This window comes from Merops nubicus, unplaced genomic scaffold (assembly GCF_000691845.1).
Source record: "Merops nubicus isolate BGI_N331 unplaced genomic scaffold, ASM69184v1 scaffold39494, whole genome shotgun sequence".
Lineage (NCBI taxonomy): Eukaryota > Metazoa > Chordata > Aves > Coraciiformes > Meropidae > Merops > Merops nubicus.
The window spans coordinates 64694-90647 of record NW_008605991.1 but is presented as its reverse complement, the minus strand read 5'-3'; the positions used below and the strand labels follow the sequence as shown (position 1 = coordinate 90647).

The 25954-nt window shown below is 36.9% G+C and overlaps 1 protein-coding gene across 1 annotated transcript in view; it reads left to right on the top strand.

Moving 5' to 3' along the window:
- Positions 1–25954, top strand: part of PTPRQ (protein tyrosine phosphatase, receptor type, Q) — a gene marked incomplete at its 5' end in the record, with an annotated part of 79822 nt that overhangs the window by 3851 nt on the left and 50017 nt on the right. The window contains 8 exons of the mRNA XM_008939478.1: positions 3247–3407; positions 4941–5086; positions 11879–12044; positions 12516–12806; positions 13096–13371; positions 13990–14141; positions 16023–16164; positions 18258–18527. Of these exons, the coding sequence (XP_008937726.1) occupies positions 3247–3407; positions 4941–5086; positions 11879–12044; positions 12516–12806; positions 13096–13371; positions 13990–14141; positions 16023–16164; positions 18258–18527 (1604 nt within the window). The remainder of the gene's footprint in view (positions 1–3246; positions 3408–4940; positions 5087–11878; positions 12045–12515; positions 12807–13095; positions 13372–13989; positions 14142–16022; positions 16165–18257; positions 18528–25954) is intronic.

The window sequence follows — 25954 nt, the reverse complement described above, 5'->3', positions numbered from 1 at the left end:
TTCCCTAATTGATTGAGGTTTTTTTTGTCATCCATCCTGGGATCTTTTTTTACCTTTAAAAAAGAGTTTTATTACTTTAAAACTTGCTGCCCTATTCGCTGCATGTCATAGTTTCGGTTAATGACACGGCACACTTCAAAGATCTGCATGTAACTTCTACTGGGAGTGAAAAGATTTTGTTATTGATCACTTTTAATATATTGCATTTATGCTCTACTATATTATTACCAATACTAAGGTGCAGGAAGCAAATGCCAACGTGCACTTTACAAGATGTGAACCAGATGTGGAAATCAGCAGTTGTTATAAACACACTGCTATTGAGCTTACATTTATTATTTTAATGTTACTTGACAGTTTTGGGGTAGGGTTTGGACTCAATTCCTACTGAATTAAGAAAAAAATATAGCTTCTAGTTAAGATGGTGATAAAGTGAAGAGGAATAAGCTCTTCTTTCTAGAAAAGTTACATAGTGCTTGCCTTGTTTCTTCTATCGTACAGGCAAAATCTGGTGGTCTTTAACTACCAAAAAAAGAAATAAAAAAATAAAGACTATCCTCTAGCTAGAAAAGGATTACTTCATGATAAGAGTTATCATTTTTGGTACAGGCTGCTTTCAAAGACTTGAGCCTGTACAACTTTTCATTCTCATATTGCCTTAAAGCGTACTGCTTTTGTTATTATGACAAATGAGTTAGTAAGAATTACGTTTTTAAAACTTTTAATCGATCCATCTTTCTAAATATTTGAATTAAGCAATCATACAGATTTCTGTAGTAAGCTTTGTCCTTTTTCTTTCTATATTCTTTTTGCTCTGTCTTATCTGTCCTTACTGTGCCATATCTAAAATTAGAGAGGCATTGGGTGTCATCGTCAAGGACACTGGAGAAAACACCCGTTACCTTCAAAGGGACCACAACTTCCCTCATTCCTTGGAGTTGTTTTGTTTTGTTTTGATTTTGTTTTTTTTGGAGGGGGTGGAGGGAAGTGGGGAAGGAATAGGGCACGAGGGGAATTTTAACTATATAACAGAATTGTCTATACAATTTCCTAAAATGCATTACAGGGTGAGATCTGACAAGGCAAACTGCTGTGCCATAGGTGCTGGTTTTGGGAGGCATTCAATAGATTTTGATGGAGGTTGTTAATCCCAGAGCTTCTCAGTAAAACAGAAAGAGTAACACAGATGTTAAATAATTATGTTCCTTCTCTTAAATATATTGCAATAGTTATAGAGAATTTGGTAACCTTTCTTTAATGTATTTGGAACAAGAATCTAGAACTACTACAGTGGAAAAGGTAGTAGCTATAATGTTTTAATTTTTATTGTCTTTCATGGAATTTGTCACAGTACAAGGTAGTTCTGGGTACTAACAGGTAATAAAGCAACTTTCCAAGTGCTTTGCACCTACAAACTCAATATACCCTGAGGCTGCAATTCTAGAGTATTCAATGTATATTAGCAAAATTGCTGAACTCGTATACAGCTATTGTCTTTTGGTATTACCCTGTTCAGCATATTTTTGAGAGATGATTACTGATTAGACCTACTTTGAGGATGGATTTTAAAGAAAATATGGTATCTCTGAAGTGAAAGTATGCAATTTCTTAGAATATGTTTTGTCTGATATATCTAAGTTAAACCTTAATGTTGTTCTTTATTAAAATTTCTTGGCTTAGTTTATTCTGCTAGGTACTTTCTCATTGTCTGTGAAGACTACGTTCACTTTAATAATTTTTTTTTATTATTATTTTTACTGCAATCTCAGTTCTTTCTAAACAGAAAACCAATTTTTCTTCAAATAGGACAAACTTTTGCTCTTCATCCTCACTATGCTGGATTATGGAAACATTTTTTAGCAAACAAGAATGCAGTTACTCAGAGTGGAATGTTTGCAGCGCTATGCTGTGGATTTTCTTCTTACTTAAATTATGTTTTAAAAAAACCTATGTTTTCCCATAGTAAGGATATATCTGGCAAAAACCCAAGAAAATGTTTTCTCTGTATAGAATTTGATAACTGTAGCCACAACATTGTGTATCTCTTTAATGACTATTCAAAAGGTCAGAAGTTTGGGAAAAATGTAAATGCTATTAACTTTGTTAACAGGAGTGTTTCCCATGTCAAGAGACACTCCACTCAGAATCTAAAAGGGGTAGGGAGTGTTACTTAGGGTTTTCTCATTCATTTTCTCATTCCAGTTGTTTGCTAGTTTAACTTTATTTCAGGATTATAAGATGGTGATCTTTGCTAACAGGACTTTAATTCATTTATTGAAGGATGAAAATGAGCCAATCTAATAATTTTTGAATCAGACTTTTTTTTTTTTTTTTTTTTTTTTAATAATAAGAACTCATTTTTTTGTCTGTGTTGAGATCCACAGTGACTCCTGGAGCAAGATATTTGGTTCTATTTGTCGAATTATCATTCCTGTATGAAATTAAAGACACAACCCACCCATTCCTAGAGAATCTTTACAGTAAAGGAATGTTAGCTAGCACTTTTCCCTCCTATTTTTTTTCATAAAAGATTAAATTAATTTAATGAGGAGTAGCAGACTTTTTGAACTGAAGATAGTTATTTCTGTATCTTATTTTACTTTCTGATAATCATTTCATACCTATGCTAATACCAGCATTTTATTAATGTTACATCTTACAGTCTTTCTAGGCGGGTTTTGACCTGACTAGAGTTCCATTCTGATCCCCTGCTACATTCCACCAGAATTAACTCAGCACCAGCTAATTCCTCTTCCATATCATCTTCTATTATTCCATTTATAACTGCAGCCTTCTGACCAATTTCACAGAGTCACAGTAGGGCATGCTCCCTGCTATAATCTTTTTATATTTCGCTATTCCTGTCCAGGGAGACAGTTTAGTTATGCACTGCTGTGTCCTTCCCAAGGGTACCACGTAACCATTTTATAGCAGTTACTAGATGCACGTGCTTCTCCTTGATATTCTGTATAATCATTGGCTTTGTTGATATAACTTACAAATATATTTCTGTGGGGTTTTTGTGATTTATTTCTGAAAAACAAAATCAAGAGCCCTATTGTGATGCAACAGTACAAAAGCGAGCTTTTCAACATAAGAGACAAAAGGTACCCCAGTCTCTTTTTAAAGCCTAAAATATTTCTGTTTACCACAATATTGCCTTTTTCAATTTTATAGCGTATGCCACAGTTAATACCTACAGAAATTATGTATATGTATTTAATTAACAAAATACTTTTTCCTTAGGAATAAAATGTCAAAAAGGAGCGTTAATGTAACAGAAACATCACTGCAGTTCACAGACCTGGAATATAACTATCAGTATAGTGCTTATCTAACATCAAGTACAAGATTTGGAGATGGCAACCTAAAAAGCGATACGATAACATTCAGAACTTCTGAAGGAGGTAAGGTTATATACAGTATAAATATTTAATTTCACTCAGCCTTAAATTTGTGTCAGCCTTCTTTATGTTAGTAAAGCTTCTGAAGTAGAAGTGACATTTGACTGGTCGAGAGGAGACATTCTACTTGTCTGTGTGTGTCTGTCTATGAATGGACACGTATCTATGCCTCTATAAAACAGTGGTGAATATCTCTGTTAATTTACTGAGCAAAACTTTGCATTTCCCTTCAAGACAGGCAAGATTAAAATAATTTTAAATTCTGAAATAAATCATTTTATCGTATTTTAATAACTTTTGGCTTTGGGAAGAGTGACACAACTCTTGACAGGGAAAATAAACTTTAGAGTCTCACAAGTCTGAAAATGGTTTTAATTTGAAAATGAAATCTGTAAGTGCACACTGACTTGTTCTGTTTTACTGATTTTATACCTCCAACATGGTAGATGACCTGTATAAAGGGTTATACTCTATAATGTGCTTTGAAAGTAATTCAGTTTGATTATTGTTTTTGGTTTTCCCATCAATTACATTGCTACAATCTGTTCCAAAATTAATAGTATGCAGACATACTTCAGAATCAGCCTGCACAGATAAGCTGAATTCCCAACACACAATCACTGGCAGGATTAGCATCTATCCAGGCCATCCCTCCAAAGACTGCCTAAATCATCAGGTTGTAGGTATTCTTAGTCTTTGCTATTGAAGATCTTATGGAAACATGAACTGACTTTTTAGGGCAGGATTTTTAGGAATTGATCCTGAAGTTCCCCCTCCATTTAATATTTTAGTATTTTACACAAACTAGAACAGCACACTGCAAGAAAGATAACTTCCAGTGTTCAGTACTGTACTGCACGCTGTGTAGAGCACTTTCTTGGATGGTGAGAAATATGGATTTAAATTCTCTTAAGCTGATTGAAGAAGCTGAATTTGAGTGTCTTACATCACTGTGCTACTGAGAAGGACCATTCACTGCTATTGTATACAGGAGAGGAGGAGAGGATAATTGAAGAAGACTTACAGAATCTTTCCTGCACATTTAATTGGCTGAGGAAAAAACAAATTATCATACTGTCCAAGTTTAGATATCTGATTCACCTACATGATATGGGAGCCTAAATTCTGTTTAAAATCTGCAAAGAGAGAACAAGGCTTTTAATTTATTTGTTTCTAAACCAAATAGCTTTTTTTTCTTAACTATGTATGGGTCGTAGAGACCTAACTAAGTCAACTTCCATGTCTGCAGATTAGAATCCCCATGTACCCAAAGCAATAAGTACAGAACAACTTCTTTAAGAAAGTATATTGGTTTACAAATGCAGCTAAATACAAATGTATCTGAAAATAATGCATTATAAAAATTTCTTTGTGTCTACTATTTTATTTCATAATTTCCAGAATTTGGTTTTGTACCATAATCAGAAACACATTTAATTTGACATAGAACATTTTTAAATGTATAGGGGATGTTTCTTGGGCACTAAAATGTACAAAACCTTGAGTTAGGTATGCTAAAACGTAACATTTTTCCAGCACCAAGTGATCCGCCGAAAGATGTGCTGTACAGAAACCTTACTTCCACATCAGTAATGCTATTCTGGTCTCCTCCTCAAAAACCTAATGGAAATATACTATACTACTCAGTTTATTTCAAAAATAATTCAGGAATATTCATACAGGTAAGTTTCTTTTCATATTCTTATTTTGCAGAATTCAGTGAAGTCTTTTAATAATTCATTAAAGATTAAATCAATTTTTTAGTGCTCAGTATATTGTTTTGTCAGATTTCCTTTATCACAAAGCACTTTTTTAACTTATAAATACAGAAGCATGTGTTGTATTCCTATGTATTGTGTTGTACATCTCATTGGACATTCACATCATTAAGCATTAAAGCAAATAGATTTTGTGTAATATTCTGTATTGCATAGTTGACATGTACACGTATATATACACACATCTAATACACATAAGTACACAATATCTATATAAAGATAGACACAAGACCCGTAACAATTCTTGCCCATCCTTAAGACTGTTCATTTTAGTCTAATCTATCAGTTTGAATAAATTTCGGTAACAGTTCTGGTTTTACTTTTTAATACGTGTTTGTACAGTACCAAAAATAAGGAGATAGTGTCAAAGTAGTGAATACATTATTATTTCATATTTTTTTTACTCTCAAAAGGAAATTTCTGTTTAGTATACTGAAGCAAAGATGTTGAGATTTTTAAGTTAAAACATAAAGGAGAAAGAAAATGTTATTTATAATTTTTGGATGAACCGCACACTTCCATGCAGAGTTTTTTGTTGCTACTTTGATGCTTAATTATGCACCACATTTATTAATTGTATGTATAGTTTTTCTGGTCTTCTTTCTTAGAATATATTATGATGAAGAAATAAGCTTCCTTTACAGGTTTTTGGTCACAAGCTTTACACATGTGGAAGAAAAGAAAGAAATATAAATTCGTGAAGAAACTATTGCATGAAAAATTACCTCTACTGTATAACTTTATGATCAAGATATGTCTAGTGTGAGGTATGCATGTGTTTGAGGAGAACTAGAAAAAAAAGTTTACAAGTTTTACAGATACCTGTAACTGAATAAATACTGACATACTTCACTGTATATATTCTTCTGACTTCTGTGAAGCTGTGCGGTTGCCAGGCTCTTTCTGCATAGTTTCAGATGCCATGAATTCACATTCTGATGAGATTAAAATCAGGGCTACAGCTCAGAGCTTCAGACTCTGCTTGCTCACACTTCTAGATCAACAGCATTTTTCTTAGGCTAACAAATCCCTGGAGAAGCCTTTACACCAGCATATTAACTGAACTAGCCCACCCTGTGAAGAGAGTTTAATTTTATCTAATACTTGGACAACTCAAGAGGTTTTGGAGGAGGACCATAGACTTGGGCTGTTCCTGCCTTTAGGAAAGTGGAACTCTGAGGTGAATGAGTAAGGTGAAACTGATATAATGACAGCTAAAATCCCTCTGTCTGTGCTCAGGACTCTGGAAATGAAGGAGCAAGTTAGGGAAGATGAATCTCCGTAGCCCTGGCCCAGCAAGATGAGGGCTTAGTTTCAGTATCATGTAGTGTAGTTGCATAAGGAAAGGATGGTGGCGTGGGTAGAAGTTACTGTTGCTTTGGCATATGATGTGGTTGGTGAGTGGCAGAAAAGCGCTGACAGTAGTTCCACTTCTAGGTGTGGAAACTAGCATTTTTGCCCTTTCAGCTTTGATTTTTAACCCATCCCTCTGCCATCAAAAGATAGGTTTCAGCTGCTGTTGCATCTGTCTCTTACTGGCCATGGAAGATCACCATTAATCTATCAAATGATGATCCACTGCTAATCTGTCTGCTCTCCTTAGCTCTCTCTGCCCTTCACATGCCTCTCTGTTCACTGTTTAGTATGGCAGCTACCATATTTTCATTGCACTTGCATTCCTGGGGGTGCAAGACAGATTTCAAAGGGAAGGAAAAAAAAAGCTCTGCCCTGCTCCGTTTCTGTCAGTTATTGTACATTCCTCTTTATACAACAGAGAAATGCGTGTGTGAAAGGCAGCCTGATGTGTGTGTATATATATTATATAGATGAGGGATACAGACAATTGTACACTGTAGGAGTGTATACACACACACACAGCTTATGACTGTCTGTACCTTAGGAGTATAACCATGTAGTTGCAAGATCTGTCGGTTAAGCTTTGTACTCACTCATCTGGAAAGAAAAATCCTTAGCTGGAATAGTCTGCATCTAGGTCACCATTCTGCTCATGTTTATCTGAATGGTATTTTCAGTTTGGGAAATGATACAGGAGAATTAAAAACACGGATGATCTTTTCACATTTCTAGGAACCCTACCTGCTCAGGCTATGGGCAGATATTCTCTACCAGTATTTCATCTGCTTCTTTGTCAGGATGTAGTAACAGAGGTCCAAGTCTTAAAGTATATCTTCTAGACACTTGATAAAACATTCTCGCTGAAGAATATCAAGCAAGTGGACACCATTAAATACTGTCATAATCTGAAATAGATAAAAAAGCTGTACTGAAACTAGTGCTATTTTGTTGTCTCAAGTTCTTGCTTCTCCTCACAGGTCCTTCTCAGGCATATTAAAACCTAACTAATATGAAGCACCGATTGTAAATATGTTAAAAACAGGAAATTAATAGCTGCAGAGTAAAGCATTTTGTTTAGGGGTGAAAAAAAAAAAAAATAAACCCCGATACAAAGGATGTAGTTTACTCCTTGACACGATGCAGAAACTTGCAGGAAAAATAGTTTTCTTTTTAAAAGAAAAAAAAAAGTTACATACCTTCATAGGGCAGAAGAATAATGTATAGTTTCTTTACTTTGCAGATCTACATGACAAATCACACTGTGGCTGTCAGAAAGCCTGGTATGCTCAGACCTAGGATTCAGAACCAGAGCAGCAGAAGGAAAAACTTAGTGATGGAGATTAGATTTGAGGATTTTGGTCGATGAGTGGGCTGTTTCTATGGGGATGCTGACAGGTTGTAAAAGAAGACATGTCAGAGAGAGAGGAATGACTGGTAGCCAAGCAGAAGAAACAATCACATGCACTAGGCTAGGTTCAAGTTCAGTTTTATCTTTCATCTTCTGCTGCCACAGGTCTAAGGAAAATGCTACTTTTTGGTTTATGTTCACTACTGTGCACCAGTGCAGTAAAGATACAGCACATATTCTGATGTATTCCATCTCCTACACAGATGACATGGAACTGTACCTCTTGTTCACTTTTCTGTGACACTGCTCAATTACTACAGTTCAAGCTTTCACTGTTTGCAATAGGAACTTTACAAGTTCTGCTCCACCTTGTATGGACTTGAAGCAATCCTACTGCTCATGTTCTCAGTCTTATTAAGGAAAGAAGTCAAGGAATCTATGGAAGTAATTTTCTCGCTGCTAAATACTGATCTATAAGAGATATCATTGACCTGAATAAACTCATATTCTATCTCGCTATACCTGTGTTTTGATTAGCAAGAAGTTGGGAAAGCTGCTGATTACAAATACAAATTTATGCTTGGAGAAAGTTCTTCAGTGTAGGAAATTTACTACAGATGAGAACTGTCCTACCTCTGCCAAACCAGAAAGGGGAACCAGGAGCTAAGCAGAGAAAAAAAGCCCATCGCCCTTCTGGAGACTGAACGTTAGGCCCCAAATCATCCAAGCCCTGTACTTCGAGCCAACTTAAGTGAACATGTCTTGGTACTGTACAGAGTGAAATTCAGGTTGGTCTGCCCTCGGGATGCAGGCAAGGGGTACAGGCAAAGAAAGGGATTATCTTCAGTTAGGAACAGTGTGCATTATGCTCCTTGAGGGATAACTTGGATTAACCTTCACAGCGTCACCACTGTCACCTGATTGCCAGAGTCAAGTATGTGATACTCTTAACTCAAAACAACAGAGAGAAATGGAACAGGGGAAAAAAGTTTAGGAGCGAAGAACAGCAGCACTGTGTTGTCTGTATACAATTAATTACAGCTTTATGTCACTGGAAGTTTCTGCCGCTTCCTGAGGTGAAGAAGATACTGCTTGCTGCTGACACTTTCATGGCCTGTGTGTATTGCTTACACTTAGCTGCTTTTAATAATCTGATACTTTGCTATGTCAAAACTTCTTTCATGTATGGATGAAGAAAGAGACAGAAGGAAGAATTTCTTTAGCTGTAGCCAAAGATCCTGGGCTGTTTGCTTTCATCTGGAGCCACAGTTAATTGTAAAACTTCCTATAGTGTTCTATCCCCAGGGTACAATTAGTGCCAGTTTCATCTTTTCTCAGTTTGTACCCACACAGTTCTTCCTGCTCACCCTTACTCTTAATTAAGTGGTCAATCTCTTGTAATATTTTGTTGTATCAGAAGTTTGAAGTAATCCCCAGTCCATGGGCTCCTCATGGTAAGGGGACTACCTCTTAAAACAAGTTTTATTGAAACACCAGAAAGCCTGTTATAGTGTTCATGTTGGTTCACTGAGTCCTTAACTGACAGACAGCTGACTAAAATGTAAGGGTGTGCTTTTTAAACTAAGAGTTGGATTTTCAGCTGTTCATTCCAATAAGCTCCCATTCAATCCAGAATCAAAATTTGGTGTGTTGCCTTTGACATTTTTACTTTGAAAGCTCATACAATGACTTAAGGACTTTTAAAAAAATCTTATTAGGTGTTATTATTATCAATTACTAATTATTAATTACAATATCTAGTAGTAATAACAGGAGGTTAGTAGAATGATGCTTTTGAGTCAGAAGGTATTTTCTGTCACACTGTGCTTGAGCATCAGAAATTTTTAAGTAAGTACCTTAGAATTGGATCCTCTGTTTCCTGTACCTTACTCTACTCAAATGTAAAGCAGTTATTCCAGCCTTTCCCAGTCAGTTAAGCGAAGCTAGTGTGAGCTTCCGTCTAGGCTTAGAAGAAAGTCATATATCAAGGTGGAATTTCTTAGTATTTTGGCTGATGATGACTTAACCAAATCTTCCAGAGAAACCCAACAGTATCCTTTAAGTCTGTTAATAGGAGTGGGTATAGAAATTTATACTGCCCATTTGTGCAGCTTCGGCATTAAAAACAAAGGCCTAGATTTTAACTGTGAAACAAACTGTTTATTTATGTATGTTGCGTGAGCACTAGTGACTGTAGGCAAAACTAGGTCTTCAGATCTTTCTATAAAAAAATCAGGAAAATGGATGAGAATGTCACCTATTGTTTACTGGAGAAATAGAATAATTTTGCCTGTACAAAACAGTTGGTGGTTATGTTAGATATATGAATTGATACCTATTGGTGATAGACATCAAGATTGCATACTGAACTCTCAGTTTGCACGGTACTGAGTGTATCACGGTCACGTCTTCAGTAGGAACTTTCCTCAAGAGAAATATAACTCTTTATTTAGTATGCAGTTTTAGTATGCTTCTGTTTCTATGTGGTATTTCTGAATTTAAATATGCAGGCATTAGTCACCTTCCTCCTGTTTTAGTAAGTCTGCTATCACAGTCTCTCTTTTTTAATTTAAAGACAGCTTTGATTTTAAGGAGATGGAGGGTGTGAATAAGATGTAACACCAAAAATAGCAGGAGACCAAATAAATGGATTTCAGCAGGTGGTTGGGCAAGATCCAGCCCACCATGACAATGTTGCTATATAGAAAAATTAGGGGACTTCACTGGTCCTGAGAAGTGCTACCCATGCCATCTGCTTAACAGGGTGATGTGGCTGCCTGAGAAGGATGATACTGACTCTTTGACTCACAAGTAAACTTTAACTTCCTACCCAGTGCTGAAGCCAAGTGTGTTTATTGGGTACACAACTTCTCAACAGTTTTCAAATCATGAACCAGACTGCTTTGGATTATCAAAGTCAGGTTCCTGTGAAGCAGTGGGTATTTGACACGTTCCGTTATGTGCTATAGCTGGCCTTATATAAATAATGTGACATATTATTTTCTTTTCAGTTTCCAAAATGGTTCATTCCAGACAGGAATAGCCTTCTCGGGGGGGCTGATCTAGAGCACTAACCTATTACGAGAGTCACAGTTTCGGTGGAATTTTTAAATATAGTTTAAAGAAAAGTGGGAATTGGTTCTGGTGCAATCCTTTTGTTAGCAAGTAACTGGAATAGGTTGTCCAGACAGGTGGTGGAGGCTCCATCCCTGGGGACATTCAAGATCAGGCTGGATGAAGACTTGAGTAGCTTGATCTAGTTGGAGATGTCCCTGCTTATGGTGGGGGGGTTGGACTAGATGACCTTTGGAGGTCCCTTCCAGCCCAGACATTCTATGATTCTAACTGCACAAAGAAAATAAATTCCATCAGTTCCTTCAGTTTAACACAATCCACTGGGTATAGATGTTTGCATTAGAAATAATGTCATGTTTTTAATTGAAAGAGCAACAAACAAAAGAAACAGTTTATCAAGTGTTGCAGTGAGATCTCTGCTACTGTAAATTTTAAGTTCAAAATCAAACAGTTTTCTGTAAGATCTACTTTCATAAAAATGGAATAAGGTGAGAGAAGTCCTTTGATTTGTTGCATGCAGATCAGGCAAGGCAGTCACATGTAATCTGTGAGCAATTAGCAGATAACAGGGTTTTTGTCATTTTCTTGATGCAGTCAGTATGGATAAACTCATTACCATATTACAGATGTAGTGTATTTTAGAAAAAAGTGGATTGGCATTCAACACCTGCAAGCAACAGGAGTCGTCAACCATGTACTCTGTAGTACTTATAAGGAGCAACAATAGACATAATTCAATAAATTGCCCAAGTATTTCAGTAAAAATCAGGGCTCAGTAGGGGTCACAGTGAAGGTTTATGTCTCCTGAACACTATGGTGAATCGTATCTATTGGTGTTGGTGATGGCTAAATGGGAAACTAGAAAGATAAATCAATGTATACCATTTTTAATGGCAACATTTTTGTTTTTCCTTTAGAATTTTACGAGTTATGGCAATGACAGTGATGTCACCATGTCTCAGTCTGCAGTTCTGGATGACCTGGCAAAATACAGCCATTATACTCTATGGTTAACTGCAAGCACTGCTCTTGGAGATGGAAACAAAACCAGTGAAATAATAGAGGTTTATACGGATCAAGATAGTAAGTTAATAACTTTTTAAATGCTTATTGTGTATCAGTGCTTCCATTCATTAAATATTCTCTAACTTAAAAATTATTTTACTGTTGTGGTGGCAAAGTGAAAAAAAAATCCAGTAAGTACCATTTTCAATACTGCAGTATTATTCCACGCAAGAAAGACATTTCGATCTGAGTTACTTTGTAATACTAAGAATGTAGTTCACAAGCTTTCTCTTTGGATAGGATCAAAAATAATATTGTCTTAAACTCTCATTCAGACTCTTTTGTTAAACAAATTTAATGTAGATGATTTTTCATATATGCCTTCAAAACATTTTGCTTTTGATAGTGAAACAAATTATTTTTAAAAGTTGTACTAAACATTACAAATGAAATTTACAGACTAAGCATACTTTGAGCATTTCTTTCCGGTTTTTGGATGCTTCATTACTGTAATCTATGCATTTATTTTTTGCTTATTATCTCTCATAGTCCCAGATGGTTTTGTTGAAAATCTGGTCTATCAAAACATTTCCTCATCTTCTGTAAATGTAAGCTGGCTTCCACCATCCCAGCCAAATGGCTTAGTCTTCTTTCATGTTTCTCTAAGTTTATTGCAACTGGGAACCAAAAAGACACTGTCTTTCCTTACTTACAATACAAGTATCATTTTTGACAATCTGGAGAAATATTCTGATTACATTCTGAAAATCACACCAGCCACTGAGAAAGGATCTTCTGAACAGTATGCTCTAAGTCTGCATATAAGAACTGATGAAGATGGTAAGACAAGTATATTTTATTCATTCCTAAGGAAATATGGGGGGGAGGGGTAGGTTGGGGGTGGCAAAGCTTTCTGAACGAGAAACAGATTAGTGTTTATTTTTCTCACGTTACTTAAAACTTTCTGTTTTACAACACAAACAACTGCTAAGCATTTTTGTGTTGAGACCATGAAGTAGAATTTTCCACTCAGATCACAATTTTAACTGATAGATAAAGACATTTTTCACTGTAACTCGTATTTTTCTGATGTTATTCTTGGTTTTCTCTTTCTTATTTCTTCGTGTAGTCCCAGAATCAACACCTATAATAAAAACATTTTCAAATCTTTCAACTACCTCAGTTTTGTTTTCATGGGACCCTCCTATTAAGCCAAATGGTATTATAATAAGTTATGATTTAAAATTATTTGGGCCGGAAAGGAATAACTCATTCTCTACCATCAATAATTCTATCATCTTGGAAGACCTTCTGCCATTCACATTATACAGCATTTATGCAGCTGCAAGAACAATAAAAGGACCTGGTCCATCTGCCATGCTTCAGTTCTACACAGATGAGTCAGGTGAGCATATTCAATTGCAATCCATATTTGCCCTATGTTAATGCATCTATCTTAGATCCAAAAATCAGACCTGGAGAAAGCTGAGATGAAGAATTAATTTTCCACTGATCTGTGCATGAAGAGCTTTGAGAAGAAGGAAACACTACAAGGGAACTCTTTTCTGAGTTCTTCTCCTGACATCACAGAGTGTAAAAGGAGGTCACATTCTACATAGGATTACAAAAAGAACCCCAAGGTGAAATGTCTTTTGCCTTTAGAACGTGTCACAGTTTGCCATGTCAGGGATTACTGAAGTAAACAACTTCTCTTTATCCATAAACATAACCAAAAAATGATAAAACATGGAAATGTTTCTGACACGTTCACACATGTCTGCTTTACTTGGACGTCCTCTAACCTGCATGGTAAAGGACATACTGGTAAATATATATTGAGTTGTGCTCAATATATTATGTAGGAAGTGAAATATATCACATTCCAGTAATACATGTAATACGAGTTTTGTTAAATGCCTTGGTTCTGGCAATGGGGATGTTTAAATGGTGAACAGATTTGTTAGATCTCGAAGAAGATCCTTTGATGACTAAACATGTATTCAATAGCATTTCTGTTTTGCAGTGCCATTAGCTCCACCCCAGAATTTGACCATTACCAACTACACGGCAGATTCTGTGTGGCTAAAATGGGATCCAAGTCCCAAGCCAAATGGTGTTATTCTGAGATATAATTTAAAGATTTATCAAAACAACACTGAGAAACTATTTTATCAGGTATGTTTATAGTTAACAGTGCTTCATTTTTTAAAATGCTCTTTTTCATGCTTTGGGAACAAGTTATATAACAAATAGTTTAAATGTCCGTTATGCTCCTAAAATTATGAAGCTCCTCTAAATACCTATTTTTTAAGACCATTTACTTACCCTCCCATCATTTCTGTAATTTAATTTTTAAAATTAGATTGAAAAAGTTAGTTAGATTTTCGTTTGCTTTGAGCTTCTAATTTTTTATTAATGATGAGCTTTATTAATCTTATTTCATGTTTCACTGTGTGATGTTAGAAAATGACAGAAGTTACTTGTTTTGTGGCTATCTTTGTTTAGCTATTCAGTATTTACAGACTTTCCAGATTAAAAAAGAAAGACAAATATTCCTAGTCACCCTGAAAAGTGGTTAAAAACAGATTAAAGGTTTGCAATTTTCTATTTTTGCAGAATAAGATCTGAATAAATTTTACCTGAAATATATGCTACAAAATTATATACAAAAATTGATCAAGACATTTATGTCTGCTTAAATCTGATTGTTTGGATGGCCTCAAGAAATGTGTCATGAACTGTAACTGCAAGAAGCTGAGGCCAGGGTTGTATCTCAGGCTTCGAAACTATATAGTCAGTTCTGTTTACTCGAGACAGTTGTAAAAGCTGCAGAGAAAAGACATTGCTGCAGTGAGATACAAGTTTAAGACACACAGTCTAAGACATGCATGGGACAGTGACAAGTGTCATTACTCCAGCTCCCTCAGCAATACCGTTCTCACTGCAGAGACACAGCGCATAAGGAAACTGCTCGTGCTGTTGTAAGCATGCCCACGGTGGCAGTCAGTCCTCACGGGGTGGCCTGCTGTGCTGCCCCTTCTGCAGTCTGCTGTTACTCCCTGCTGTGCTGCCCCTTCTGCAGTCTGCTGTTACTCCCTGCTGTGGAATGAAGTGCTGGCATCACACCAGTCTCCTCCATACACCTCGGAAGAAGGGGAGCACAGTGCACATGCGCCAAAGGAACGGTGGCTTCTACAGCCAGCTGCCTTTGGAATCACATTCTTTGGGCACTCATGGAGGCCACCAACAGTTATACCCCAGTGTTCATCCTGAGGCAGACTCAAACCCAGTTAGAATACAGAAACTGGCCAGAGCACTTCAATGTGTCTGCTATGCCCTACATTTCTCCATGTTTTCTAGTGTTATAAGGGCAAGAAGTTATATTTAGGTGGTTACAGTGAGATAGGCAGAGAAATTTGTACAGAATTAGTGTAGTTAGGCACAGTAATTCTCTGATAACTTGAATCCCACAAGAGGTTCATCAGGCTTTCTTGCTGGAATTCATCCCTTTCCTGGCTGCTATATAGTCCTCCCAACATTTGCACAAAATATACCTTGCATGCTCTGTGAAAAATAGCTACCAGGAACTGAACTGTGATTTTTTAGCTTTTTTCAAAGCTCTTCCTCAGTCTGTTTGTCTGGTTTGGGTAAATTAAAAGAAATGAGAAGTTATGACCCATGACGTCTTCCACCGCCGAGGTGTAGTAAGGAAGTAGAAGGTGAGAGAGGGATGTGGCGATGTGGAGCTGAGAAGAGTTTTCGGTACGGCTAAAAAAAAAGCTGCTTATGCAGAATTAATCTGTTCTAACAATGCTATGGTAATTATGATACCATCCTTTCACATATCTTCCTCACAAGCCACAGTGAAAGAAGGAGAGGAGAAGGGAAAGGAAGAATTTGACCCTGCATTCTTATTTGTTGAGCTCAGGGAATACTCTGAAAGCTACTTGGAGCAGAAGACTAGGACTCTAAATGTATTCATTTCAGTGGGTTCAAGATGGAGCCCACCACATTTACGCAGTTTAATTGCATACTAATAATTTTTCCTTCCTTAAGAACATTTCAGGGTCAAGCCATGAGGCAAACCTTGTTGGATTACAACCGTTCAGCCCTTATTTTATTACTGTCTCTGCATTTACCAAGCTTGGGAATGGCAATCAGTTCAGTAATGCTGTCCAGTTTACAACGATGGAATCAGGTTAGGCGTGACATTTTCTATGCTGCAGTTCTTTTTATATGTATTTTCCCTGTATGGCTGAACAACAGTGTTCCCCTTCTCTCCAAAGACAACGTAACCTAACACCATCTCCTTGTCTTCTGCCGGTGTAACGCCGATTCACATTCCTGTTGTGCCGGGTAGGCTGGGTTTGAAGTTTGATGTCGGAAGTGTAGAATTAGTAATGTCCTCATTTGAAATGAAAGGCTTATATGGCTACTATAAATCTTTTAATAGCATCACAGATAAAGGGAGGAAAAATTAGATAGATATCAGTCTTTGCAGATCAAAGCGATAATTCAGATCCCTGTGAAAATAACTGAAACTTTAGCAGCATCAAAAGCAGCTGGACAAAAGATTGGCAAATGAACTGGAAACTGTATTAAACAAATACAAATTTTAAACATTTTTAATCGTTTATTTTAGGAAGGGAAGCGCTAACCACTAATTTAATATTCTGATTTGTTAGGTCTTGTTCCTCCTGACAGCTGGGGAGGACTACAAAATACAACTGGTTTAATTAATTAATTATGAGCAGTTTTGTCTTGTGCCTTCTGCATATCTTTTGAAGCTGCAAGTTGTTCAAAATGAAAAATTGTATCATATGGAAGTGGATATTCAACATTCACTAAAGAGAGCCCAAGAGCTCTGGGGGTTTGGGAAACTGGCTTTTGTGCAAAACTGCAGCTCCTTTGCTAGGTCAGAGCAATCCACAGGCTCATGTACTTTATAAGGGCTGTCAGTGCCGGGGGACTAGCATGGCCTGTGTCCAAAATGCCAGGCTCCTTTATCCTGACAGCAAAAGGAGCAGATAAGTATCGACAGATCCCATATGATGACTACAATTTTTCAAGACCTCACCTTCAGTGAAATATGCTTTTCAGAGCTGATAAAACAGGGGTTCTGGGAAAAAAATATACTGTTTATTATGCCCGGAAATTACAACACCATGAGAAATCTGGTCCATCACTGAACTGGTTCAGGTTGGCTGGTGGCTGGAGGTTGTCCTGCCCAACAGCTATGATCATCCACCAGTTGTCTCATTTTGTCACTGACATTCCGTATTCATGGCACTTTCTTCAGAAGTGCTGGAGAGATGCTGCCTACAGGAGTGTCTTCTAATCATTTTACAGAATTTCCTCAGATTTTATGCTCAGCTAGTTGCAACATTGTTTCCTTTCCCTCCAACCCTGATTTTGGAAAATTGCTGAATCAGTTCCTCACCATATTTGTCTAAGGATTCTGTCTCTAGCCTTTATTAAAAGTGCCAGTTAATTGGCTTTCATTTGCAGATGCTGCTTTTTTAGAACAAGATTTTCCTTGAATACTGAAAAGAAAACTGATCATTTGATAGAGATTCATTTACCTCTGTGCAGTAATAATGAATATTTCCTTCTATTTCTGCTGTCTCACTGACAGTTTTTTCACTATTTTATGGATTCCAAGACATGTTTCAATAGAGAAAGTAGTTGTTTTCTTTTGGCTGATACAGCCAGCACTTTAGCCCTTCCTGAGGTACTTTAATTCGTTGTTCTATTAAATCAGTTGTTCACAGATAATTATCTATTTTCACCATAAGTATAGTATTTGTTACCTTTTATTAAACTCTTATGAACATTTTAAAAAAATATCTCCTGATGAGCTAGGAGGTGGGGAACAGTAAGGTAACAGCCTTTATAAGACAGCTCTGAAACTTGCTCAGTGACTCATGTGCAGGTTGTGCCTCTGCTGAAAGGACAGAGAGATATGACAGAGTGCCTAAAAGGAAAAAAAGCTAACAGATAAATAAGGGACTTCTGATATTGATACTGTTGGGGAGTGTGTATATGGATTTCACACTATTGTGTTTGTTTTACTTCATTTTGATGAAAAAAGTGTTTCAAGGATACTCATGTTCATAGCAACCAAAGACACATTTTTATTCTCTCAACATATTTCTTTTATCAGTTTGTCTGCCACTGAAATGTTTGACCCTTGCTATGAACATTGGGTCTGCTTCTCTGACTATCTTGGTCTGTGATTAGCATTTTAATTGTGTGTGAATGTTAATCTTTGGTGCATGTGTATCTTTTAAGTACCAGAAGTTGTCCAGAATGTTCATTGTGTTGCAACAAGTTGGCAATCGATCCTAGTGCAGTGGGACCCTCCTGCTTCATCCAACGGTATAATCACTCACTACATCCTAGCAGTTGAAGGAAATTCTACAAATTTTTCATCTTACGATACACTGCATACTTTTAGAAATCTGCTTTCCAATATTACTTACCAGTTTAAAATAAAAGCTGCAACATCTGCTGGTGATGGTGAAGAACAGATATGCAATGCCAGTACACTTCCAGAAAAAGGTAAGAAACTTTTCAAGTTTTATTTTTATTTATTTTACTATTAATTCTTTTGTTTGACTTAAATGATGACTATGAAACAAGCAGGCCTGAGATACTTGCTTCAATTCAAGCAACTAAATCCTTCTGTTGTTTATATTTCTTGCTAATAGTAGATGTGGAAAAACAAGGCTTCCTCTTTCTTCCATTTTAGGATACACTTGGTGATGTGAACTAATGGCTATTTAAAAAAGCAAAGAGAAAGTACCTTTTTTTGTGGTGTTTGGTTATTTTATTAATTTTTGATCACTTGTTAATTTTTGTCTTAAAATCTCTGCTCTTTTTTCCTGATACTTTTAAGGATATTTGATACTGCAAGTCTGAAAAAAATTTGGGGAGCAAAATTTTTGTTGTTTTGTTTCTACTAGTGGCCAATGCTATGACTTCATTGACTGACATTTAAGCTTTCAGAATTTTTGTAATTGAGAAGAATTTAACTTCTTCAAGCAGACTTTGTCATACCCCTTGATGAATAGGATTTTTTAATAAGAAAGGCAATTGTGAGCTAAAGCCGAAGAAGAATGTTGGCAGGTTTTTTGGCACTGGAGTAGAAAATTGTCATCTAAAGTCTGTCTTCCTTTCCCTCTCCGTGCACACTTCACACTTCACCTAATTCTGGCTGTGCTTTCATTTGGCACCTGTGACTTGGAGATAAAATCTGGTGCAAAATATGACATTGATTCTGTGTAAATAGCTATGTGACTGGCTTCTAAACTGGAAGTGAAGAGGAATCTAACTCCCAATCCAGGAAGCAATTGCCTGTTTCAGTTCTCTTCCCCAGTTAGGGATGATTTCTACTCTTGGAATTATTTATCTTGAGTTTTTTTTCTTCTTCAGTAACAGTTTAATATAAAAAGCAAAATTAATGTTCAGTGAGTGGGATCCAGAAACAGACTTTGACTTCCTACTGAATTACAGGAGCAATTACCGTGTTTAGGTCTTTTTGTTTGTTTGTTTCCTCTTCAGTGACATCAGTTCATGCAGTGGAGTTGTTAAGGTCTAATTCAGAACAGCTGGATCATTGGGAAACACAGGAGTGGGATGGGGGAGTGTGACTGTATCCTCCGATGCTTAGAAGCCAAACATAGCTTTTGTAATAATTTCATTACTAAGTTATCAAATAAGAGATGAGTTGCAGTACCCAGTCTCATATATATTTCCTTTGTCCAATTCCGTCAAACAATAGGAACAAGAGTCTGTGGCAGCAACAGTGGAGGGAGGCAGCTCTACTATGCAAACTTGCATCAGACATCTAAACTTGGAGTTTAGATGCTTAGGCTTCCTGTTGGTAGCTTCCTGAGCAGCATGGACCTCTTTAGGTTCAGCGTTTGGATCTCTCTTATTCACAAAGCCTTAATGTCCTATTCTGGGTTTTGATTTCTACACTTCTTGAATTTAGATTTGCAGATGTGCATGTCTGGGTGAATCTAGACCACGACTGTGTTGTCAGCTGAACTACTGCTGCTTTGGTTCCAAATCAAATGGCTGAGCTCCAAATGAGGACAAGCAGAGGAGCCCCTTGCTGGTGTAATGTGGCCATTGTGAAAACAGCTTGGGTTGTACTTTGATGAGTACCTCTCCTCACAGTGTGGTCCATCCCACTAAAGCCTGGTCATATCTCTTATTGAAACAATGAAGTGTCACAGTCACACCTATTTCTGGTAAAAATGTTCTCTCCATTGGCTTCCTCATCAACTACAGCTCCCCTACAAATTCTACCATTTTCTGAACTCTGCTGGTCCCCTTCTGTCCAGCTCTTTGGTGATTTAAGATTTCTGCTTGGGTCATCTGCTCTTTTGTTACCTCAGAAACTCCTGTCCATCAGCATGGTTCACAGTCTCCTTTTGCAAGAAGCATTGTTTAAATATTAGAGATGGGCATACACATATCTTACAGTGTTGCCTGGAATTACTGTAGCCAGCTTAACTGCTGTGCTGACATGGATGTGTGTGATGGTGCACTTAAGTACACTTCTCAACTACAATTGCAGCTCTCCACCTTTTCTTTTAAGAAAAGAGAATGGCTGTTCAGCCTGACTCAAACCCTGAGCAAAACTGAAACTGGGAATGGGTATGCATACAGGCAGGCCAGTGCACAGTTAAAACTGGACTTGTCCAAAACCTGAAGGTTTTGGAGATAGTCTTATATAGCAGGCATGTTATCCTCCAGTACAGAGGAGAACAGGAGGCTTCCCAGGTGCCTTACTTCTTGGAAGATGGGGGAAAGGCTTCTAATAGTGTTAAAAATGCCTGGCACCTGGCAAAGTTAATTGTTGGGATTTTTGAGAAATTTGGGGTTGGCTATTAATTAGTGCTTGTTGAGAACCTGGAGAAGCTGCGGTTGTGGTAAGCATGGGCTTGAGAGACAGGCTGCTAGTCTGTTGTGGTCTATGTTTCACAGAGTTGTACTAGCAGGAGAAAAAAACCCAAGACTTTGTATTGTAACAACATGTGATTTATGTGCCTTATCACTGTGAGTTTTCCTAAGAAAGGATTTATACTACAAAACATGGGGTTTTTTTGTGACATACACAGTGGAGAATTTTGCTTGCTGTTCTAGCATTGGCTTACATGTTGTTGCTTAGTCATATTTGCAACAAACTAGTTATTATTAGGACATTTCCTTAACTGTGTGTTTGCGTGAATTGTTTTGTGGTGACTGGGTACTAGGAATTAGAGATTCATGGATGGGAATGGAAACAGTTTTATAGCTGTTGTCAGCTTCTTATTTATGGTGGTCTAAGATTAGTCACAGAGTATGTAGCCAGCACTGAGTCACTGACAATGCATTTATTTCTGACATAAAGTGAAATTGAATTTGGCTCAGTGTCTCACTGCATAGTGTTTGACCTTTACATTCTTACCAAGATTATTTGCCTTTTTTTTTTTAAAAAAAAAAATTTGTTCATATCTGGGTACAATGAAACATGAATCATGTATATGAAATTTATGAGGAGATTAGTAGTGTTTTGTATCTAATATAGCTCCATTGTCATGGTAAACTACCTCTGCCAAGCTGCAGTATGTTATAAAAACGGTCAGCTTTGTAGTGGCAATATTACTTTGTGATTAAATGTATCATAAAGATATGAAATATAATATAGTAAGCACACATGCATAAATGTGTTGGGATTTTATGACTGTATAGCTAGCTAGCCTTGGATTATTTTCAAGAAAATGCACACATAAAAATGAAATTTCATTAATGCTGAGTGAGTTTTAAGGAAGGAGGAAAAGCCATAAAATAGTAGGAAAGTTCTCCAAAAGGCACACTGAAGCTGTGAAGATTGAGTTAACTCACAAGCCTGGGACGAATGTAATAGTCATTCAGTTAAGAACAAAAATAAAACAATTAAAAAGCCACTTGCAGGGTTCAAAGAATGAATAATCCCCCCAAAAAAAAACCAAACTAAACCAAAACAACAAAAACAAACAAACAAACCTCAACAAAAACCACAACACCCTGCTGCTGCTTTCAATGTTTTTAATTTAGATTTTTGTTGATGGACTTATTATTCTCTGAAAATACTACTCATATTGATTATAGTATTAAGACATGCAGAGTAATTTTTCCCTCCTTACTGCTACTCCTTCTTAATATTATAACTGAACACAGAGTCTTGGAATAGGTTGAGGCTGCCATTGTACTGTGGTGACAGTCCTTACCATTTGTTTTCTACTACATAGAGAATAATTCATAACTTCTATTTAAAAGAAATATGGCAAGAAATTTGTTGAAGCAATATTTTTTAATTTAACCCCTGCTTAATTTTGCTGGCCAATACTAACTTGTATCTATACACAGAAATATGCCTTGTGCGTGAAGGGGAGCAGTGCCTAAAAGGTTTGGTAGTGGGAAAGCTTCTTTTGGTCTTTTTGTCTTTTGGTGTGGAGGTGGCTAATGAACATCAACTGTTGTTATTTGTGCACAGAATGTCTTTACTCCTTGCACAGGGGGACCTGTAGGGATTCAAGGTTTGCATCTCCTGGATGGAGGTGCCTATTGAGCAATGTGGTCTTTTTTCATTTAGGCTTACAAGGAGCACAAAACATAACAAGGGCTTAAGGCTTTTCTTGGGTTGTGGCAGCTCATTGCAGTGCTGTCTTGGAGTTACACAAATTTCCTCATTTAACTTGTGAAGAGAACTACAGACGACCACAATGCACTGAAAGCAATATTTAAGACCAAACCCTAAGATGGTCCTTATGGTCCTGAGCATGACGTGCAGCGCAGTGTGTCAGTGTGGTTACCCAGAGGAACCAACCTACTGCAGAGCCACAACATTGGAAATGGAAGAGCTTCAGTGTTCCCTGTCACTGCTACAAATAGGAGCAATGTTTTTCACATATTCAGTCAGGTCTGCAAGTTCACATCTCCAAACCATATTAAAGTAAAAGCAACCCAAAATTGCAGTGTGTATCATGACTAAGAATCTTTGAAACAAACCTTTCCAAGATGACTGGAGCTGTGCTGTTTTGTTTTGTTTTGTTTTGTTTTTTCCCCTCAGACTTCAATTTTATTTATGCAATGTTGAATTATTTTTTTTAGATTTTCTGATTAGTTGTTGTGTGGAAACGTAAGCTAAAGGGTTTAATGTTGGTGGCAAATCTTCACTAGACAAATGCAGTGATCACTCGGTTGCTGCCAGTGAAATTGTATTGATGTTACTTTTATAAGCTAGTAGATAAAAATAGAAGAATCGTATAGTGTAGGATGAAGGAATATTTTTTTTGTAGGGACTAGGTCAACTGTATGTTCATGTATAAGAAATGGTGGTGACATACGTACAAAGCTATAACTGAAAGTATTTACAGGTCAAATACATTGTTTACTGAAAAGTAGACTGAATTCCAGTTTGTTGGAAAGCTGAGTATTCTTATTTGATTTAATACCTGAGTACTGACAGTTTTTCGCTATTTTTCTAAGTTTAGCTTAAAGGTTTTCATTCCTCTCTAGATTTGTGGGATTTGATTTTTCAGTGTTTAAATCCCACAGCTGGAGACTGTTTTCTCATATGCTAAGGACTAAGAAACATGGTCCACAGAGGCTTTTTTAAGGCATGTTCTCAACTGTGCAATTTTCTTTACAGCATATCTGATAGTATCAGTCCCAAGTCATGGTAAAAAGATAGTCTACTGGGTTTTTTTTATATTTTTATGTTAGTAAACCATTTAGGACCTATTTGTGATGTCCTTATTCATCATGAGCAAGACTTTATATCATGATGAGTGTCCCTGAAGTTAGTAGTCTATACTAGAGTAGTATTTAATATGATCATGGTTATCAGTTTAACTCGGGGAACTCCTTTGGGTAACTAAGCTTTCAAAAATTAATATGGATAATCAATACAGAATGTTACTTTTCAGATATCCCCATTTTCTGAAGACTTTTATTGCGTGCCCACTGCTATCTGTTCTACTTTGTTCTTCACTTTCCTCCTATGGATGCTCTTAATACCACCCAACAGACTTCTAGGCTGCCGCTGTCCTTTTAATCCAAACTCCAGCTACAAGCAGCTGTTCTGTAGGCAGAGTTTTTTTTATTAACTTCGTTAGGAACTATGCCATATCAAATTACTGTCTTCTGTTCCCGGCCCGCGCAGCTGTAGTCGTTGCTTTCCACAGAAGACTTTACAGAAAGCTGTAACTTCTCTCTTTTGTCAGTAGATTTTTTGTGTGCGTGTCCTTTGCTGCCCTTAGGTTATCTTTGCATTACGATTAAGACTTTTTTTACTGAGGATTTCTGTTGGTTTGAACCAGTTCCACTGGCCCAGTTCAACTTGATCTGAGTCTTTGCTCAGTCCTTGTGCTTTTTTTTTACCAGGAATTTCCTTTTGTTTAGGTTCTCGAATAAAAACTTAATCTCTGAGCAGTCCACCAGCTTCGGAAGGGCTGATTAACATTTTAGCCAGAACAGTGTAGGGATCTGGGGCCAAGATCTATGAAAGTAACTTCTGTTTAGGTGCTTAGCTTCCTGTCAACTTCAGTGGGAGTTGAGGCACGTAAATAGGCTTTAGGAGCTTAAAATCCCACGTGGATCTGGCTGCAGGCAATTTTGTTGGAGTTTGGCCATCGTGTGAACAATGGTGGATGAACCTGAAAATACCTCATTCCTCCTCCAGTCCAGAAACTTAATTCAGCAGCATTTCATGGCCAGACTCTCTGCCATCTCCCTGGCTGGCTTTCAGAAGTTGAATTAAAAGCTAGTAACTGCAAAACAATAGAGCACATTGCACACACCAAAAAAAAAAAAAAAAAAAAAGACTGAAAAACTTCCACTCACAGAGCTAGATGAATTGTAGAAAATGTACATAATTCAGTAGGGCAAGGCTGTCAGTTATGTGCTTTTGGGACTTAAGGGGTTCTGCTCATGATTCCTGGGAATCTTAAATATTAGCATTAGAATGCCAGCTAGCTAATCAGAGCACAGTCCTGGACAATTAGTGTCCTACACCACCACCAACACAGCCTTTTTCCTGACCTTTCTTTAAGTGCACCTTTCTGACAGCCAGGAATAATAATAAAGTTCCTGTTAGACCCATAACAAAGCAGCAGTGTGTAAGAGGAGTTATATAATTCTTTGCTAGAGTTCCAATTTAATCCAAAAGAATAATTTACAAAGATGCAATTTTTGGCTTTTATTGTTTTTAGAGTGAACAGTGATCACTTCATTGTAGTTGAGTCATGTTTGGAAAATTTAAACAAGCTGCATGATTACTCTAGGAAACATGGAATGGTTTGTTCAAATCAGTACCATCTGTGAACAGAAAAAGTGGAGGGAATTTTAGTCATTCTTGAGGAATGGAAATCTGATTCTCCATGCTAGAGTAATTGTAATCCCCTTTGTATCTGTAACCCAATAGTGGAGTTGTCTTGAAATTGTCTCATTGAACACAGTCATCAAGTGCAAGAGACACTGTGCCACTGGGTGTCACTGCTCCTCACTACGTCCCTAAGAGCAAACCTGTTTGATTTGCTCCAGATTTAGATCATATCTTTTCATTTGTTCCAATGAGAGATTACCTTTATATTCGATTTGTCTATGAAAGTAATGAGCCAAAATGGACTAGATTTTAAGCGGACTAGCGTTTAAGGCTCTGATTCCATTTTAAAGGTCTGTCTAAGCACTGGTGGGGAAAATTTTCCTATGTCTTTTGCTGACTGACCCTTTCTTTTGTAGGTTAGAATTATTTTGTTTATATGAGTCTTAGTAAACTGGAAAAACAATAACATGGAATAGTGATAAAAGCTTTTGTATGAAAGAAGTATTTCTCTAATCTGTCTGTTATCATGGCACCTGCAAGTTTGTCTTTCAAAATAGTACTTTTCATGTAGTCTTACTCACTGGCTTAATCACAGATACTATCTTCAGCCCTCTGAGGGTAATGTGTA